Consider the following 20,855-nt stretch of genomic DNA (forward strand, 5'->3'; position numbering starts at 1 on the left):
AATAAGGAAATACATTAAAGTTAAGTATTGGCTTTGGAGAGGTTTTAGTAAAGTTATCATTAACCTTATGTTATACTTCTCTAATGCAACCTCAAAAAAATTCAATCCAAAGGTCATGATTTTCAAGTGACTTTTATGTGATAAATACTTTTAACATGATTTTTCCAGAGAACTCAAAAGGTACACTGCTTTCTGCAGACTGATCATCTCTTACATGGTTAGTTTCTAAACTTCCAAATTTAAATAACAATTAAAAGTATAACTAATGGTTGTTCTATTCAAAGACAGGTCAAATGTTATATCTTAAAATATGTCTTATCTAATTTAAAATAAACATGTTTATAATTTATTTATATATTTTATAGCCAACACTGATTTTCTAAAAGTCTAAATTTTCTAAAGAAAAAAAAAATACTGTAGTAATTAACTATTTTCTAAGGACACAGTGGGTAGTTCAGGCCTTGGGCCAGGAAATAGCATGTTGAGTCTTTCAGCTCTAACAATGTAATAAAATTCCCATAGCTTTGTTGTATAATTATTCACTAAGGCATACATAGAGCAAAATATTCCCATTAAATTTTACTGGATAGAAACTAGACTAAATTAGTGAAAGCCATATACTACGGAATATTATTAGAGATTTACTGTTCTATTATTTTCTTGTAACTCCAATTAATTGCCCATAAAATGCTGTTAAGCGGATACCCAACTGAGGCTCTTTTAATGAACAAATAATACTTTGTTAGTAAACATGGTATGTGGAATCTTCAGAACATCCATAGATATTTAATGGTCCTTGCGGGACAAGTATGCAATAGTCAAGAGCAACTAAAATGATTCAGTCTTCTGAGATCTTATTTATTTTAACCAGTGAGCTGTTAACCAGATGACACTCAGTTAGGTCAGAGTGCTAATTAATAGGCAGCATCTCCTTTTTCAGTAGGAGATAAGTACATGGTTTCAGTTTGCACACACCTTCTGCATGTTCTCCAGTGCCTTTTCAGAAGCACAGCAGGCAAAAGAGAAATTGACTCTTTCTTGAAGAGAATTGAAGGCTCTTTCTTATTCTTTTTGGTCATGAAACAGGGGTGAAGGCATGACCTGGACTATTTCTGTTCATTCTGGTCTTAATATAAGAAAATGCTATCGAAGCTCAAAATCTATCTACGTTCAATACATTTATTTTGCAGTCAGGGAGGTCCAATGTTTTTTTACTAATTGATTCTGTTTTCAGTCTTTTTCTTTGTTTTTAAAAAAAAAAAAAGCTCAGTCTGCTTATGTAGAGTATAGCTAATTCTTCATTCCCAATTCATTAGCCTTCTAAATTTTATCCAGAGGCTTAGCTCAAATAGCAATCTTTCCAGCTGTTATCAACCCCAGGCTGGATATATAGCAAAAAACAGGATGAGGAAGGCTTAGATCTCAAATCCCATATCCCAGGTACCAGTTTTCAGTCTCAGAACCACTGAAAAATTTCATCATGCTCATTTGTAATTTCCAAGTGTAGTTCACAGAAATTTACGATTCTGATGTTAAAATTCTTCTCTGTAGATAGGTTAACTACTCCTCTACGAAAATATGTTTTATTGAACTGAGTATCAACAAGGGTTCTCTGTATTCATGCTAATGAGATGGAAATAAAATTCTAACCAGAGATAAGATTACTGCTTGATTCTAAGAAAAGTACTTTGTGTATATATATTTATTCTTTTGGAAAATCTTAAAGCGAAACCTGTATAAATAATATCAACTCTTTACCAAAGAGCTGTTCCTTTAAAGGAGAAAATTTTTCTACAGGCTTGTTCAATTGGCATTAAGTGTATATGGAGACCCAGAAAACACAGAAAGTAAAGGAGCAAACTGAAAACAACATTAGCTTAATTTTCTTTTTTGGTTAGCTTCTGTCTGCTTTTTTACATCATTTGTGTAAAGCTTAAACTGGATATCTAGACTTTGAAATATTCTTCTTTAGTGGAATATAAAAAAAAAAAGGAACCAAAGATGATTTACTCTAACAACACAAACAAATTTAGCATTTATGCAGTAATAGTAAGAACAACAAAGACAATAACAGTATTTCACACAGCTTTTAGTGAAGGTAGTTTTTACAATCAGCCTATTTCATAATCTGTTTGCCATAAAAGAATTCTGACTAATATGATAGCCTTTCTGATGGAAATGCTAACAGCATTTAAAATTTTAGCAAGGAATGGTGCAGAAAGAGGTACAATGCTTTTTTGTGTTTATTAAATTAGCCTTCATTTCAGTGTGTCCGTAAACACTTCAGCTGAAGTTTTAGGAGAAGCTGAAAAATAACTCTTCAAAGCATTATGAATAATGGTCCCAGTAAGCTTCCACCTAACTGAGTAAATTGCCAGCGTGTATTTAACAGAAAGAGAACTCTGACATAACCTATTCTTTTTGTCAACTGGTTTACTAAAGCTATGCATAAGCATGATTGTTACATTAAATCAGAATTTTATTACATTTATAAAAGAGACTTAAAGTTCCCATGGCCTTCTGCTAGAAACCTATCCACGAAGCTGAATGCAGCCTCCAAATGATCATAATGGTACCCACACCTATTTGACTTTCACCCCAGAAACTTGCCGTCATCATTCAGTGAAACAGACATACTAATATACTTTTACCTGCTAGGAAACTCCCCCAAGACCTCTTAACAGCATGAAACAACACCCAAATTCAAGAAAAATATCACCAAAAACACACGTATTTCTAAAGACTTGATGACAAGGGAAAAAAAGTTTCCAATCTTCTTCACTTACCCAGGAGTTTTGCAATGACATAAAGGGCTTGTCCCCAAAGAAACAGTTTTCCATCACGGCCACAGTTGCTAGGGAATCGTTTCTGACTACCAGGCTTTTTTTTCTCATTTTCTACAAAGTCAGCTGGCACATAATAGTACTTTGGTATGACGGGATAACCTATGGAGTTTAAAAACAAACACTTAAAATACAACAAATCAGTGTCCTCCCCAAATCTTCCCTTCAAAAAACTGCAATGGTTAGAAAGAACACATAGAGAAAGGTTGTACAATAGAAAACTGGATATTCTGGCTCTTTTCAGAAATTCCCAGTGAAAAATGTGGAAAAAGCTTCTTGCCTTTAAAACACAAATTCACATGAGAAGTTACATGTTAGCCAACAATGTGTACATAATCTTCTCTAACGACATTTAATTTTAACACCTTTAAATGCATCGATAAATACACAGCATGTAAATATTTAGGGCCATGAAAGAAGCTATTTTTAATAGGATTAGTCTGTGCAAGCTTTATAAATGAGACACTATGTAATTTTAAATGAAGAATTATAACCCTGAGCCATTGCTTAGAGCAAAGAAATCCCCATTTTAAACACTAGGTCCATTAATCTACCATTCAATATCACTACAGAGAAAAAAAATCCATCTTCCCCTGTGACCAACCCATTTAAAAATATTTCCTGGTAGAAATGAAAAATTATTTAAAGACTAGAATCTGTGGATGAAGGGGGAAAAAACATTCTAACAGAGTGCTACAGAAGACTTTTTGTAGTATCAGCCCATATAGGAAACTTAATTTTTCTAATAAAATTGCACAGATTTCCCTAAAATGGGCTTTTTTCTTCATGTATCAATCAATAATGATATTTGTACCTAAAACCAGTAAAAAGGTTTATGATACACAGAGAATAGTCTGAACATCCTTCTCTGAACATGATGAAGCCTGCCGTGTGGTACATGGACTGCCACCTCAATGCATCAGTGATCTACCGCTGAATATTAAAAGGTCTCAGTCAAGGGATTTTAAATATATTCACTACACCATTCTTTACATTATTTCTCACATTGGCCAAAGGTTATCTGGAGCACAAAGACAAAAATAACTGGTTTTAAACATTAATATTTATTTGGAATTCATGTTTATCCACAAACACTTTGCTGCTTTAACATTACATGTATTTTAAAGAGCAAGCACATAGTATATTTACTCTAAGATACTTGTGGAAAACCCTAAAGAATATCACAAACGTCACGTGAGATAGGAATGCGGCCTGGTGCTATGACTGCCAGGCTATGCATTGCATCCTAAGACCACTTTTTTTTTTTAATCAACACACCATAGTTTTAACTTTCAGATAAATGTGCCTTCAAAGCTACTCACTCATGAGAATATATTATTATTTTATTAATACTTCCAAACCCCAAAGATATCTGGAACCTCTTTGGAATTCCTTTGAGAATTAGTTTTCTAGTCATACAGAAAAATTAGTTATATTCTTTTATGGACTCTGCTGGTGTTTAACTGAAACCAATATACTCTAGGCCTTTTGACCATTTCTGAAATATTAAATCCATTCTCAAAGGATGGCATTTTAGAACCACAGCAAACACTCAAAATAATGTGCAATATGCAGAAAGTCCTCGAAACATCTCCAAAGAGGAGGCCAGAATGTTCTTGGCAACAGTAGTGCTTTTAGGCTAGGGCAAAGCCTCCCTCAGTGGCCCTCTGGAGGGGTCAGCACTCACCTCCACAGCCATTTCTGGTGATCTGGATAAAAACCAGTCACTTTGTATTACTGTCACCGGACACACAGTGAAGGAGTTTCACAGTAGGTAACAAATGAAGCTCTGCCCACCTGGCAAACTATCTTGTAGTTACTATGGTTGTGACCACTTTAATTATCTCCATCATCTTACCTGATGAACTCCTTTCATGAAAACAACTTTATTATAACAAATTAATATATGACTCTCTCTAATTCATTTGAGGGCCTTTTTTTTCATTTTAATATAAATTGTTCTGTTCAAAAAGAAATCATTTATACATTTCAAAGGAACATTAAAGGAATATTGGTAGAAAGAATTTCTTGCAAAAAGCATTCCAACTATACCTTCTGTGGTGTGATGAAGCACTGGAGTCAAAAGATCCTGATACTCTTTTACTTGTTTCAGATTGCCTCTGAAGACACCTAAAATGTAAAATATAACATCCAATAGCACCTGAGTTCAATAAGCACCTCAGAAAAAATATCAGCCCAATTGTAATCATTCTGGTAATTTTGTATGTAAATGATAAAAACAATATTGAAAAAAGGTAATGCAAATGTTTGTGCTATTTTTCCAGGAAATCGATTTTAGAAGGTCATATAAGCATTTAGAATTAAAAACTGAATTTTAATTGAAATTTCTCTATTCTTAAGTGTAAATGTTATAGACATTCACAATGTCATGGATTACAGTACTCATGATTTCTATTCATAAAAAATTCTCCTTTGTAAATATGAAAATATATTTGTATCATTTTTAAATAGTTCAATGTATTTCATTTTTAAATGACTTAACATTAACTCAGAAAGCAGATGAGCAGCACATAAAAATGCAGAGTGTTAACATCACTAAGTGCAGTCTATTTTGCTAGATGAAAGGAGTCATATTTTATCTCTGCTCTTCTTTAAACCATTTATAATCTACAGCTTAAATTTCAGGAGAAGAGCTCACTTACCATCAATCATCATGTAAAGGAAAAATATGGGAAATTCACATTCAATGCCATCAAATAGCTAAAACAGAAAATGTTAAAGATTTCAATAATTATTTAGAACAATTATATTCAAACACTTCTATTGTTAGAATATACACATAAAAATTTATTTACTGTAATAACAACATTGGACTGATTTTATAAGTAGTTTCACTGTTTTTTCAAAATTTTTTTTCAGAATTCTTATTATTCAAAAATTCATTCATTTAATCCATCACACAGTAATTATTCATTCAATAAATATTTACTAAGTACACAGTAATGCCTGGCCTCAACTAGACAGATGGCTATGAAGACTAAAAGACAGAGGACCCGTCCTCTAGGGGTCACAGCCTAGTGGGAAGACAGGCATGGAAATAAACAACTACAGTACATTACAAAATGTCTGCACATGGTATATACCAAGAACCAAGGGCATGAGACATCTGAGTCTGCCTAGCGCGTCAGGGAAGGGTTTATAGGAAAGAAGATGCCTCCACTAACGCTTGTTGGATTTCTCTGGGGAGATGAGGTAAGGGACTTCCACACAGTACAAACTAGAGATGCATGAAGGGCAAAGTTTGTTAAAGAAACTACCAGCAATTCAGTATTTTTGGAATTAGTAAGGAAGAAGTAGTGAAAGCTGAAGCCCTACAGGTGGGCCAGGAGGGCCAGACAAGGAAGGGCCTGAGAAGTCATGCGAAGAGACAAAGACTTTGATCTGAAAGCGACAGGGAAGCACTGGTGGATACTAAACAGGATCAGATTTACTTGCTAGATGAACAGCTGGAGGTACTGAAGAGGACAAGAAATATGGAGACCAAGTGGAAGGCTGCTGGGAACAATCCAAAGAGAAAAGATGTTAGCCTAACCTGAGATTTCTCAACTTTAGCACTACTGACGTTCTGCGCCAAGAAATTCTTTGTTGCAGGGGCTGTCCTGTGCACTGTGGGACATTTAATAGCATCTCTGGTTTTTGCCTTCCAGATGCCAGTAGCACCCACCAAATTGTGGCCATGGAAAATGTCTGCAGGTATTGTCAAATGTCCCCTGGGGAGCAAAATCATTCCTGGTTGTGGATCACTAGCCTAAACCAAGGAGTTAAGAGAGAGGAAGGGGCAGACTTTTAAGGTGTGAAGGTGGTTAAACTTGTCAGCCTAGGTGAGTAACAAAGAAGGCTGAGTGAGAGGGAAGAGCCTAGAATGAACCTCAGGTTTGGGGCTTGTGCCGAAGAGTGGAAGGTGAACATAGGCAGACTTCAGGGCATCCTAGTAAGGATGTCCAAAAGGCAGCTGGATACGTGGTAGGGCACTCAGGGGCAGAAGTATGAGTTAGGGATAGAGATCTGGAATTAACAGTGATTGCTAAAGCAATAATCGCACAGATAGTATGAAAAGAGTACAGGACTGAGGATGGATTCCAGGAGACGAACAATGTTTAAGGAAAAGCAGCAGAAGAAGAACCTGCAAAAGAGACTAACAAAGACAGTGAGAGGTGTAAACAGAGAATTAGGAAGAGAATGAGGTCACAGAAAATGGAGGAGAACCTCCAAAGACAGAGTTAGAGACAGAGACTCAGTTAAAACACTCAAATGCCCATGAGAGGGCCAGTGAAGTAAGATCAGAAAAGCACCCATAATGACCCAGTGACATAAACTGACTGAAGCCAGCACAGCCACTGAGAAGTGCTGGGGAGAGGAGCTAGATTATAGGGTAAAGAATTAAGTAAGGGGCAAACAAGGAGACACACCCAGAACATACCGTGCTTTTTAGAAGTATGACAACAGAGAGAGACAATGGGAGGCACATAGGGAGGGTTTTGTGTGTGTGTGTGTGTGTGTGCGCGCGCACGTGTGTGTTTAATGATTTTCAATCTACCCCACTAAAGCAAAGTCTTCAGTAATGTGGATGGATGCTTACTTTTTTGTAGGGTGCTATAATAGTTTCTGGGCAGCTTAAAAACAGCTAGAATAAACCTAGATATGGGGTACATATATGTACTTGAAACATAAAATATTTTAAAACTAAATATTTAGAGGAATATATTCCTCTAAATGGGAAGTGTCTATAAGTGAAACAGAAAAAAGAGCACTTGCTTAATAAATTGAAAATTAGATCACAAATAGATATTTTCTATTATGTAAGACAAATATTATAGAGCAGGCAGGCAAAGCACGGAAAGTGCAACAGAAAAATTAATCACCCACTGAATCAACAGGGTCCAGTATGAGCAAACGGGCCTCAATGGTAGTAAGAACTACCTAATTGAGAGATCACTATGTGCTAACACCATTCTGGGTGCTTTTATATACATACTTTTATATATATTAATTCATTTATTCCTCATAAAAATCCCAATAATAGGACCAATAATGGTAGGTACTAATATTATTTCACCAATGAAGAGTATTAAACAGAGGTTAGTTAACTTGCCCAAGGCCAGACAGCTAGTAAGTGGTAGAGGCAGAATTCAAACCCAAGAAGTCTGCTTCCTGAATCAGTGCCCCTGACCATTCTGGTATGCTATCTGATATGGGATATTTTTTTTGATACCTTAATTTCAGCTGGTTTGTAGTAGCGTCTGTTGGGATCTTCCAATGATGTTCTATACCCATCTCTCAAGAAACGCTTAAATCCGTATTTTCCTTTCAGTTTTCTAACCACTTTATCAAGTGTCTGGTTAAACAGAACTTCATCATCCAAAGCAAATGCAGGATAGCTGATGCAGGGGAGTAGGGCAGCATCTGTGTTCTGGGAGGAATAAAAAAAAGAAGGAAATGTAAGTGCCTGCAGTGATATGATCCAGGAGGATCACAGAGATGAAAAGCCACTAAGGTTATCTGACTGACAGTGAGATTGTTGTGCCCCAAGGGACAGGGAGATGTCTACATGGCATGGTTTAGGGAACCTTACAGAGGAGATAAAATTTTGTTCAATAATAAGGAGTAGTCTCAAGGTTCAACACTGGACTCACACTTTAAGACATTACTTAAGACAGTGTGTAAAATTTTAACACCAATAATTAGTCATTACAACTAGTTTGTCATAACAACTTGTTTATAATAGTGAACACCAGAAAACAATCTAAATGTCCAACAATTAGCTGAGTAAATTAGCAACTATTAAAATTTATATTGTAGAAATACTCCTAGAAACATCTGCAGCCAGATGCTATATAGGCATATAAAAACTTATCAGACAAAGAAAAAAGGTGAATTGAATAAGAGAAAAGAAACAAGGAAAGTAATTTTATTCAAAAGAAATTTAAATTATAAAAAATATTTTCCTAATATTTTATATATCTCTTAAAAAATTTGTTATTGAAGTATAGTTACCTTACAAAACTGTGTTAATTTCTGGTTAATTATATATTTCTAATACATAATATTCTGTGGCCAAAAAATTCATTTCAGTATAATGTTGCTACTCCTCCAAAAAGAAAACAATGTATCTAGTTCTCTATTGCTTTACAAAAGACTCAAAGGAAAAAGCGGCTTTCTCCACAGCTCTGCTCACTTCCTGAACAAGACTTCCATGGGCCAGGGGAGGGGGCAGCAATATCTATTCTCTCTTCTTATCTCTTCTGGCAACCTCTGACACTTAAGAGCACTTTCTTGCAAAAAACAAACAAAACCACACATCAATCATAAACAAGTTCATGTTAATTTATTATAAAAAAAATATCTTACATGAGATCTTGATTCTCTGGGTAACAGTGAGCACAAAGTTTGCCTATTGCGATTGTGGGCATCGAGATCCACAAATATCACTGACCAGGAACAGCCCTGGAATGAGAAAAAACATTTCCTACATTAACAAAAAAGCATGTGAACACTGGACATTTCAGTGAAATAAGTTTCACATTATAAATCAATGTTACCTCAATTTAAAAAAATAATAAAATTTTTTTTTAAAGACAAAAAAAAAAAAAGAAATTTCAGAAAAATACTAACAGGAAACAGCCTAAATGTCCATTGACAGATGACTGGATAAAGAAGATGTGGTATATTTGTACAATGGAATACTATTCAGCCATAAAAAACGACAACATAACGCTATTTGCAGCAACATGGATGTCCCTGGAGAATGTCATTCTAAGTGAAGTAAGCCACAAAGAGAAAGAAAAAATACCATATGAGATTGCTCATATGTGGAATCTAAAAAAATTAAAAAATAAAAATAACATAAATACAAAACACAAACAGACTCATAGACATAGAATACAAACTTGTGGTTGCCATGGGGGAGGAGCGTGGAAAGAGATAGACTGAGAGTTCGAAATTTGTAGATACTAACAGACATATGTAGAATAGATAAACAAGATTATATTGTACAGCACAGGGAAATATGTACAAAATCTGGTGGTAGCTCACAGCGAAAAAGAATTCGACAATGAATATATGTATGTTCATGTATAAATGAAAAATTGTGTACACTGGAAATTGACAACATTGTAAACTGACTATAACTCAATAAAAAAGAAAAAAAAAGAAAAATACTAACAATGGTTGCAATCGGAGAGTGGCATTAGAGATTTTAATTTTTTTAGTACTTTCAGTATTTCTCAAATTTCTTGCAAACTAACCTGTTAATTTTATAATCATAAAAAATAAATGATATTTTTACATTTTCCCTAGATCTCCTTAGCTTTCTTATAAATCAAAATGTATTGATTACAAGGTAACTAATCATGGACCTTTATTTTAATAAAAATAAAAAATAGTTTGGTTAACATGTTTGACAAGAAATAAAGGAAGAACTGGTTTGGATTTGCAGAATCTGATTTGTATAGTCCTAATAAAGAATGTTGATTATGTGATCAAACTAAATGAATTTAGATACAATCTAGAATTACAGATACAAAAAACTACTTGGTTAAAACATTAAGACAGAAGATCTCAAATAATTGTAATGTACATAATGCTAGCTAATATTCACTGTGTCAAGCACTGTGTTTTATGCTTCACATTGATTATCTCATTTAATTCCCATATGCAGATATTATTATCTCCATTATGCTGAAAAGGATGCTGCCTCTTAGTTTAACAGAGGCAAGGTTCAAAAACAAGTCTCTGATACAGAAGCCCATACCTTAAGCACTAAGTTAAGTAATTTCCCACACTAAAAAATATCTGTCAAGAACCAAAATCTTAAAAGAAAACAGGTTGTAACAAAAAATGTTAATTTGACTGCTAACCAAGTTAAAAAAAATTACTGCTTATCCATTAGTGCTTTCCATATTCAACAGTGTAGTCTTTAATTAAACATAGCTTTATTTTGAGCTGAATATTTTGAAAACACAGAGAATGAAGTTGGAATATAATGACTGCCTCCATTACAAGAGGATTCTCAGAAAAATACATGGGGAAAGGAAGAAGAAAACCATCCTAAATTTCATGTTGCTTCATTACCTTCTAAAACTCATACCAATTCTCACCAACTTCAAGATGCATTCACCATGAAACTAAAATACCCTGACAAATTTAAGATCGAGTAGGACTATGATGCTAGATCCAAATATCAGACTCACTATATGTGCATTTTTCCTATTACCCCATGTTCATGCATGGATACTGGCTCATAAAATAGAATGATTTCTCTTATTATTTCTTAAATCGCTTTTAACTCTGACAACAAATGAACAAGGAATGAGTGAGGCTGTCTCCCAATCAGATCAATGTTAAACTGCTGCTTCTATTATTTTAAAGTCCCTACTTCTTGTCTGTCTGCACAAAACTGAGTCCAACAAAGCTTCATGCAGTAGCTGCCACTGTCAGAGAAATGTGCCCTCTGCTTCGAGTAAAACAAGATAGAACATGATCTCTGCTCTCAAGGAGCTGACCCAGATGATACACAGTTCTAAGTGAGATGAATACTAAACCAAACAAAAAGACTGCACGTGGCAATCCATGACTACATAGCAGGTGAGTGGCTTAGATGAATGAATGAATAATTAATAATAATAATAATAATAATAAAAACAAAACCAAGTTAACAGGAGAAAAATAAAACAGGGAACTTGGGGTACCTGATGGAGAAGGCAAGGACCAGAACTAGGATCTGAATTTTGGGGAAGGGGGAGCAAGTTGAGTGGTTAGAACAAAACAGCAGAGAAATGAATGCATGTGAGATATTGGGAGTCAGCAAATACACCAAATAAGAGGACTTATAGATTACCCGTAGGCTGATAATTAATAAAGTTAATAATTAATAAATACATAACAAATCAGTCTACCTTGAATTTTTTAAAAGATACAATCTAAGTAAGGTAATTTATAAATAATGAAGTGAAATGGCGAATTTGGCAATTCTTGCCATTATTTAATTAACATAAAGAGTCAACTTCTATTTTCTGGCCATAAATAAATTACCTATCCTGTTCATCAAAGTATTTGTTCAGGTTTCTTCCTCTGCCAGCCTCTGAGAAAAATGTGCAAAAAGAAAAATAACCTCATAATGCTACCATATTTTAACACTAAGATCAAAAGCTATTGAACTATTTTGTTTGGCTGTCATCTTACAGCACATACTATGCTTCAAGTATATGGCCCAGATTTACGGAAGAATAAAATTCACCAAGGCCATGGGCAGCTATTCCTATTCAGAAGCAAATTTTTTAAAAAGTCATCAAGGAGAAGCTACACATGGAATTAAGTATCACTGACTTTAAATTATCAGACACATTTTTAGGTCTGTAAATTTCAAAGGAAGCTAGATATGTCTGCACTGCTTTGAAAATTTTGCATAATATGAGCAATCTCTCTTGTCATCATCTTTTAGATTCTGGCCTCTGTTCATTTGTCAGTATCCTGATTTCTCCAATTAAAGACAGGAATTTGAAAGGATGTTTTACATGTATATGTCACTCCAGAGTATCTGATTAACTTTGTATATTTTATTTTCATCTTCCATGTCTTGAAATCATCACAACTCTGCTGTAATATCCTGACTGCATCTAAAGAGCATATTTTAAGTCTCACAGTTCAAATTTTACTCCTAAACTGAGTTAAGAATTAACTTTGCTGAGAGCAGTTGCTCTCATCCTTGACTACATATTAGAATTCCTGGGCAGTTTAGAAAAATCTCAACATCACAGCCTTCCCCCTATATAATTAAGTCAGAATCTCTAAGGGAAGTTCCCAGGCATCAGTATTTTTTTTTTTTTAAGTTCCTCAAATCCAATGTGCAGCCAAGATTGAGAAATTATGGCTGGGGAACAATACCAGTAGCATATTTATAACTCAGAATCAGAATGCATAGTAAAGCAATTCGGTGCTTTTAAAGTTCAGCTAAGAAATCTATGAAAGTTTCCTGGGAAAAGTAGGCTGAAGGCAGAGCCCTGAAATAGACATAGTGAGGAAAGGTACCATGTATGTGTGTGAGTATATATGTAGGTGGAGGAGATGTATACTAGATATGTAAGCAGCATACACCAAGACTCAGATGGATCAAAGGAGATGGCACAACGGCAGAAGAGTTGACCACTACTTTATAATAGCTGACCTAGACGTGCAACTCCATTCAGCTCACTATTTGGTATGCCATGGAAGGCAGAAGAGTAAGACCTGCATCCTTCCACATTGCTGCTGTTAACTACTGGCTTAGTTCACGACTCCTCTCAGTCTCCTTGAGATACTCTCTAGAGGTTTTTCAGTTCAACCAATAAAGAACAGCACTTTATTAGTAATAACATGATATATCATTTACTGAGGGTTTAAACTTTGGCAAGCACTATGCTAAGTTTTTTATTTGCATGACTACCTTCTGAGTTAGAACCTAGTGTCATTATCTCTCTCTCTCTTTCTCTCTTTTTTTTTTAAATGAGGAAGCTGAGCCTTAGGTACATAACCAGCCAGTCAGCAAGCTCACTGGTGGAAGTACAGAGCACACAGTGACTCCTGCCTCCTGCCTCTGAATACAGTGTCATTGCTTTATGCCACATTATCCTCCTACTCACTCCCTCACCCCTTTCTTCCTTACCTATTTAATGTATATACAAATAGTCTTTAAATTTTTATACACAAATACACATATACTCATAGACACACACATACTTAAATGAATGTACTGACAGTGAAGCAGGGGGAAAAAGGAAGTGAAAGGTATTGAAGGTTACATGCAGGATTTCCACAAGTATGTTGACTCTTCCAAAGAGAAATGCTGATGCAACCTAAGGGACCAGTGCCAGAGGGACCAAGAATCTCCCAGGAGATTCATAATATTAATTCTCATGATTTTCAGTAGGCTCACACCCCTCCAAACCCCACAAGCTCTGATCCCTCCATTTCACCAGCCAGAGGTTGAGAGAAAAAGAAGAGTGTGGGAAGTGGGTGATTTAGAGCCACCTCTAGGGCACTCAGAATGAGGTGCTGCTCCCCTCTTCCCAAGCCTTTCCATGTCTGTGGTCATTCTTCATCCCTCACATCCTAGATTTAACCAGAGTCCTTCCTTCAGGGGAAGTTGGAGTGAGAAGAGAGTTTACATAAGTAAAGGGGGTGGGGGAAGAGAGGCAGTTGTGTTACCAGACTCTGACCTTAAATTTAAGACTTGAATACATAGTATTAGAATTGCCATAACAAGATCCATGTCATATTTTACATGTCTGCATAAGTTCCTAAACTGTATCATCACTGACTTCGCATTTTAATAGCTTAAGGTTAATTTTAATATTAGTTGCAAACTTCCTTTGCCTTTCCATTTTAGGAATCTTTACAAAAATTGTAAAGAAAATTAGCCTACTTTCTCAATCCAGAGAAGTAACCTGTATTCCTACATATTATTCCCTTCCAATGACAACTCAATCCATGTCACTTGATTAGGTACAGAAACTGGTTAAAGATCTTATGAAAATTTAAGGTAACCCTCAAGGTTTTCCCTTTTATCTCAAAGAAAATGAGATTTTAGACCTATGATTACAGCCAGTTGAGGGCTAAGTTAGGATCACAATTTCTAATTCTTTGGTTGCACACATTATGCAAATTCCCCTCCACATGTGATATACACTGATATACATTAAATCGACACCAACAAAGGAACTGACATGGAAATATACAGTATATAATGCCAGGAATATTTTAAAATGTGAAGACTGAACAAAAGACTAGAGAAAAAAAAACTGAACAAGGAAAATGAAAATTCTTTAGAGAAAAAAAAAACAACATGGAATATGCAAATTCTTTATTAAGAGTTTTTTTTTTTAATTAAGCAATCTTTTTCAGTTAGAAAACTAAAATTTAAGCAGCAAATCATATTCAAAGGAAAGGTTATTCAACCATGGGCTGCTACATAAATTTCAGAAATTCTCTGATCATAAGGAATGACTTGGTTAATGAATGGCCAAGCTAATTAAACATGCAACTGGAAAAATATTCAAAGTCTGCCATTGCTGTTGCTGTTTTTTTTACCTGGTTGCCAAAGAGGTTGAATCCATTAATTGCTTCTAAAGCTGCTTTTGCTAAGCCAACAGAGCTAAAAGAGAAAAGGAAACACTTTATAACTCAGATGTATTTGGCTATAAAATAAGAACCGCTAACTGATGAATATTCAAAAGTAAGTTTCTTCATTAACACTTATAACAACTTCCCTAAGAAGAATAATGTCTAAGAGACTTCAGTCTGACATTTCACTATTTTAATTTTTCTTTTTTATAGTTAGTGATCTTCAGGGAAAAATATTTCTAAGTTCACCTTGATCTAGACAAATGGTCATACTATTGATGGGAGAAGTTTTAACTCCAGTATCATTTATATTCACTGACTCAAGTGAAAAAAAGGAAAATGATGAACTTTAGAGGAAGGTGTATTATGATATGTGCACAGTAATATCAGGTTGGGCATCATTAGTTCAGATCAATTAAGAGCTTTTCTGACGTCAACTTGGAGCCTTAGAAAAGATATTGCACATTATACAATTACCATGGAGTTTAGTTTAATATACCCATTCAAATACTCTTTGCTTAGGGTCCAATAAAATGGACCCTCACAGAGCAAATGATCACCATGTTTCTCATTTTTTGCTATATTCTTGTTTTTATAATAATAAACATAAAATAATAAATGTGTACTCCTTTGGCCTCTCAAATGCCTCTACAATAATGGGGAAAATGGGTAGACCAAAATTTCTTTAAAAATATGACATCGTCATCTTATAAATATCAACCTATAAATATTTTAGATCTAATTTTATTTTAATTATTTCAATTTTTTGTTTTTATTCAAAGCAGCTTCATATTCCATTAATATTATTTTAAATTAATGACCTGTCATCATTTCTCTAAAGCAGTGATTATCAGAGCGTGGATCTCAGAGAAGCAGCATTACCTGGAAACTTGTTAGAATTGCCAGTTCTCACTGCTCTCTGGGAGTGGGCTCAACAGTTAGTGTTAACAAGCCCTCTAGGTGCTTGCTGTGCTCTAAATCTGAGAACCACTGTTCTAACACTGATGTCATCATGATTTACATTTTCTATGGCTTATTTACATGAAATGTTCTCAAGTAAGCATCAGTTTTACTACAGGATAGTAAATAGATGGGAAACTTATTCTAAAATATATAAATATGAGGGAATATAGCCAATATTTTATAATAACTATAAATGGAATATAATCTTTAAAAATTGTGAATCACTGTTGTACACTTAAAACTTACATACTGTTGCACATCAAATATACTTCATTCTTTGAAGAGCTAATGAAAACTGACAGACTTCTAGTAACATTGACAAGGAAATAAGACAAGACACAAATGACCAATACTAGGCATAAAACAGGAGCTAACACTATAGTCACTGTACGCATCAAAAGGATAACAAGAAAATGAACAATTCCACACACATAAATCTGACAACTTAGAAGGAATGAATCAATTCTTGGAAAAGCACAAACTACCACTACTCACCCAATAAAAATAATTTGAATAGCCCTATAACTATTAAGGAAATTGAATCCACAATTTAAAAATGGCCAAACAAGAAATCCCCATACCTAGATGATTTAGTTGGGGACTTCTACCAAACATTTATTGAAAAATTGACACCAATTCTACACAATCTCTTCCAGAATATAAGAGAGGAAAACACTTCAGAATTCAGGTAAAGCTAGCATTACCCCATTTTACGAACCCAGCATTACCCTGATATCAAAACCAAAGACAATACACAAAAACTGTAGAGCAATACCCTTCATAAATATAAATATTTAAATCCCTTTCAAAAAATTGGCAAAAAAAATTAAGCAATATGTGAAAATTATCACCATAACCGACCAAGTGAGATTTATTCTAGAAACACAAGGCTAGTTTGATCATCAAAAATCAATGGGAATAGTCTACGGTCTTCTCGTTTGCTCGCTTTTTGAAAAAAGTCACTATTCCTAACAACTTGTCTCTCGATTTATTGGCCTATTGTGCAGAGAGCAGTGTGAGCTTGGACCACCACCTAACAGCACCTGTATAAGAATTCTAAATTCCTAGAAACAAAGGGTTAGAAGAACCCCTGGGAGTCACATACTCTGACAGTTCATGCAAAAACATTCACTGTCAACTGGTTTTCTTGCTTAAGAATGTGTTCCCAATGCCCTAGGAGTTCCCTGTTAGCACCCAATGCAAACACATGCATTTAACCAAGTAACTAGAAAACTTCCATTTACAAGGTGTGTGGTAAGACTTGGCAGTATTTTGAGAAGTGAGAGAAAATAACTTATTCAAAAGGCAAATATATAAGAAATTCTATTCTGGAGGAGATACATAAGGTAGCCAGCCCAAGGTTCTATGTTTAAAAATGATACAAAAAGACAGCTAAGGGATGAATCTGGAAATCATCTTCTAAACAAAGCATTACAAAACAAACACTGTACTTGGACTACAGTAAAGGTTGAATTCTTTCCATTTTAACTTTCTTGCCCAATGCAAGTGATTGAATAATTGGACTTACCAGAAATTCACACATAGTTAATTTATCATTCACTGGTTATTTATATTTAAGTCTCTGACAAAGACAAGCTATTTAGAAACACAAACACATTCCTATTGTGATCTTACATTTACTGGCAAATATAATATGTATGTTGTAAGAATTTTAAGTGTTTTACTGGCACAAGACATTCTCAGAAAATTATTCCATGATTAGCTAACGAACATATTAGTATTAGGTGACTACTATCAATAGAACATTCAGAAGAGGACATTAGATTCTTGCAAGGTATTACCTCAGCACTCACTGAAGAGAACTAAAGTAATGTTTACTTGGGAGATAGTTTATAATAACGTGATTTATTGCAAAAATTAAAGCTTTTCTAGAAAAGATGATGGATTTGGACTAGGAGATTTAAAACCCACAATGGAATAAAAAAAATTAACTAGTAAGCATGGGAATTAAATTCACAAGAGCCTGCTCATTAACACTATGCTTTAACTTCCTGGGCTACCCAATCACACCTCCTGAAAGAAAAGGGACTTTACAGTACTATGGTTTTACTGGATGTTCATGGATTGTTCAGTACAGAAAAATACATAAAATGAAGCAGAATGGATGAACAGTTGCTTGTATTATAGCTCAATGCCTGGAATACCAAAAATTACTTAAGAAGACTAAGTAGTCACTTCAAATAACAAGCACTCTATGAAATAAAAGGGTCACGAAAACCATCTGAAAACAAGTAAAGCGGTGCTACGATGGTTACTCATCTGATGGTTTAGTGGCTCCTTTCTTTACTGGGGAAGTCAAGAGAAAAGAACATAAGATTATAAACAACAACAACAAAACCAGACACAAAAAAACAATAATCTCTCCATTTGGGCCTGTATCTACCTTACTAAATTACTACTAAGTTATTACAGTTTTCCTTTTCACTTCCCAATAACCAAAAAATTTGTAATTAGGTTTGGGATTCAATTTACATTTTACAGAAGACTCATCTCTTCTTCAAAACAGAGGTTTGGTTTAAAGGTAGCCCAAAGGGCTAAGAATATCCTTACATTAAATGAGGAAGGGAAAATATTAAAATTAAAATTCTTGAATTACACTTGGGGCAGCTGAGAAGACCTCTTGGAGGATACGTAACTCTGGGGATTAAGAATTAGTGTTATGACAAATAGGTACCAACATGATACATGGAAGAAATGTAATTAAATCAAATAAGATTTTTAAATGCAAGGGAATTTATTAAAAGACTTAGAGAATAAACAGAAGAAAAGAAGAGAATTATCTGAAAAAGTTCCACATACCCTAGAAGAAACTGACCGGAGCATGTTGTCTGAGGAAAGTCCAGTCAACAGAAAAATCAGGTGAGCAGGGAATGGTTGCTTAGAAAGCATTTCAAGACAATCATACCAAACTTAGAACAATGAATTCTTTTACCAAATCCCTGAAAAGGAAGATTCCAGTTGCTGCTAGAATGAGGTTCAGATAAATGCAGTGAGATCACACTTTAGGAAAAAAATTCTGAAGGTTATCTTAGAAATGCTAAATAATTCAAGAATTTGGACTAAAAGATACCAGCAAGTCTAGGGCTGAAAAGGGCCGATCAGGAAGGAACTGACCAAAGCATTAAGCTGAATAAGCTTTACTGATTGCTAAGCAAAGATATCCTTGAAACTTATCAAAATTTCACCAAGAGTATATACTCTGCTGTTCCTTCAAACTTCAAGAAAACTTTTTAAGACTTTAAATTACAATGTGATACAGTAAAACATAATTGTGGGTTTGGAGGCCAACCACCTGGAATTCAGTTCCGGCTCTACAACCTATTGATTCTTATCCTCTAAGCAGTGGAGGGGAGGAAACCTCAAAACCTTCTAAATTTTAGTTTCCTCCTGTATAAAAGGCAATAATGTTTCCTGCCTGGCCTGAATAAGAAGTATTCTGTAGCTGTACAGTGCCCAAATGCAATTATTAGAGGACCACTGATGCTAAAGAGGGAGTCTGTATCCTCAGAATACTATGTGCGTGTGTTTTGCGAACCCAGGGGTGGAAATCTTCTTTTTCAAGGTGCAGTTTAGAAGGGATGTGCCCAGTGTGGCAAGGGAAAGAGGAGACATTTACCAAGTCAGTTGAGCACAAGGCCTTAGTGAGCATCAAGGTAGCCGTTAAACTGTGCTCTCTCGAATTCCTGCTAAGAATGGCACAGAGATGAAGAGTGATAAAAAGAAAGTTAGAAGGCAAAAGGCAAGATGAGTACTCACAGCAAGAGTTACTATACACTATCAGGATTTCCGAAATTTTGAGAACAGCTTAAGGATGTAACAAGGATATTGCATTAAAAAATCTTTGGATCAGATCCAACTAGGCACAGACAGTTCTGGGATGTTTCACAGCAACAGACTAAGAGTTGTGACTTTATCCCTGGCCGATAGCAGCCCTACATTCCACTACCCAGGCATGAGCACAAAAGGATAGTGGCCTCCCACCACCACTGCCATGACTGCATCCATGAGTGCCATAGGGCTCGGGTCTCTTGCAGTTTCAAAATAGACCACTTTGGCACCAGAGGTGACATATCTAAAACAGGCTTGTAGAGATCTGAGCTAAGAAACACTTGAAAAAAAGTGTTTAAAGTTCTTTTGGGAATTGTAAAGTGCTAACCCACGGAAAATTAGAAGATCAATGTTAAATGTATAAAACCCATCATCCAAATCTAAATGGCAAACTTCTCCCATCCATTTGAATAAAATTGGCCTGCTACAATTAAGGTTAATTTTGCATGCAAAAAGTAGCAAAGAGCATCACTTAATCATCTTCCAAGCCTTGAAGTAAAATCCTTAATGATTCAATTTAAAGACTGGCACCTCAGGTACTGGAAAACAATCTGGAGCCTCTGTTTTTCTACTAGTGATCTTCCAAAACCCTCACTTTCTAGTGTTAATGGTAATTTTTACACAAGATTCTTTCTGATATCACTATGTTTTTTATAAACAGAAAAAACCCTACTCGAAATATTTTATACTGAAAATAGATTCAGTGGGACCACACTGGCATATATTAAATAGTTATTTAAAAGCACAGAAGGGGCCTGATAAATCATAAATACTGAGGTAAATTTTTAAAAATCACTGTTTCTAATCAGGTAAATTTTGTCTTGAATTTGACTGATAATCTGAACTACTGAGAACTTAATTTAGATGAACGTTGAAATATTATCTTCCTATTTTTAGTATTTGCCAGAATTTGTTTAATGTTCGAACTGAACTTTACCACAAATTATTTCTCTCCTTTACTTTCTTTGCTGATTGCTGCTATTCCACTTTGTATTATAAAAATGCTTCATAAGAATGATAAAATTTATAGCAAACTGTGAATTAGTAGACCAGAGCTAAAGGAAAAATTCTTTTTGTTTCAAT

At 34.8% G+C, this 20,855-nt stretch overlaps 1 protein-coding gene across 6 annotated transcripts in view; it reads right to left on the reverse strand.

Annotated features, from left to right (window-relative positions):
• The window catches only part of PHKB (phosphorylase kinase regulatory subunit beta), a 164,456-nt gene that overhangs the window by 81,425 nt on the left and 62,176 nt on the right, over window positions 1–20,855 (reverse strand). For all 6 annotated transcript variants that reach the window (XM_074370803.1, XM_074370804.1, XM_010950192.3 and 3 more), the window contains 6 exons: window positions 14,928–14,991; window positions 9,213–9,308; window positions 8,077–8,274; window positions 5,507–5,564; window positions 4,896–4,973; window positions 2,787–2,945 (listed from right to left, as the gene is read on the reverse strand). In XM_074370803.1, coding sequence (XP_074226904.1) covers window positions 2,787–2,945; window positions 4,896–4,973; window positions 5,507–5,564; window positions 8,077–8,274; window positions 9,213–9,308; window positions 14,928–14,991 — 653 coding nt within the window. The remainder of the gene's footprint in view (window positions 1–2,786; window positions 2,946–4,895; window positions 4,974–5,506; window positions 5,565–8,076; window positions 8,275–9,212; window positions 9,309–14,927; window positions 14,992–20,855) is intronic.

The sequence above is a fragment of the Camelus bactrianus genome, chromosome 9 (assembly GCF_048773025.1).
Source record: "Camelus bactrianus isolate YW-2024 breed Bactrian camel chromosome 9, ASM4877302v1, whole genome shotgun sequence".
Lineage (NCBI taxonomy): Eukaryota > Metazoa > Chordata > Mammalia > Artiodactyla > Camelidae > Camelus > Camelus bactrianus.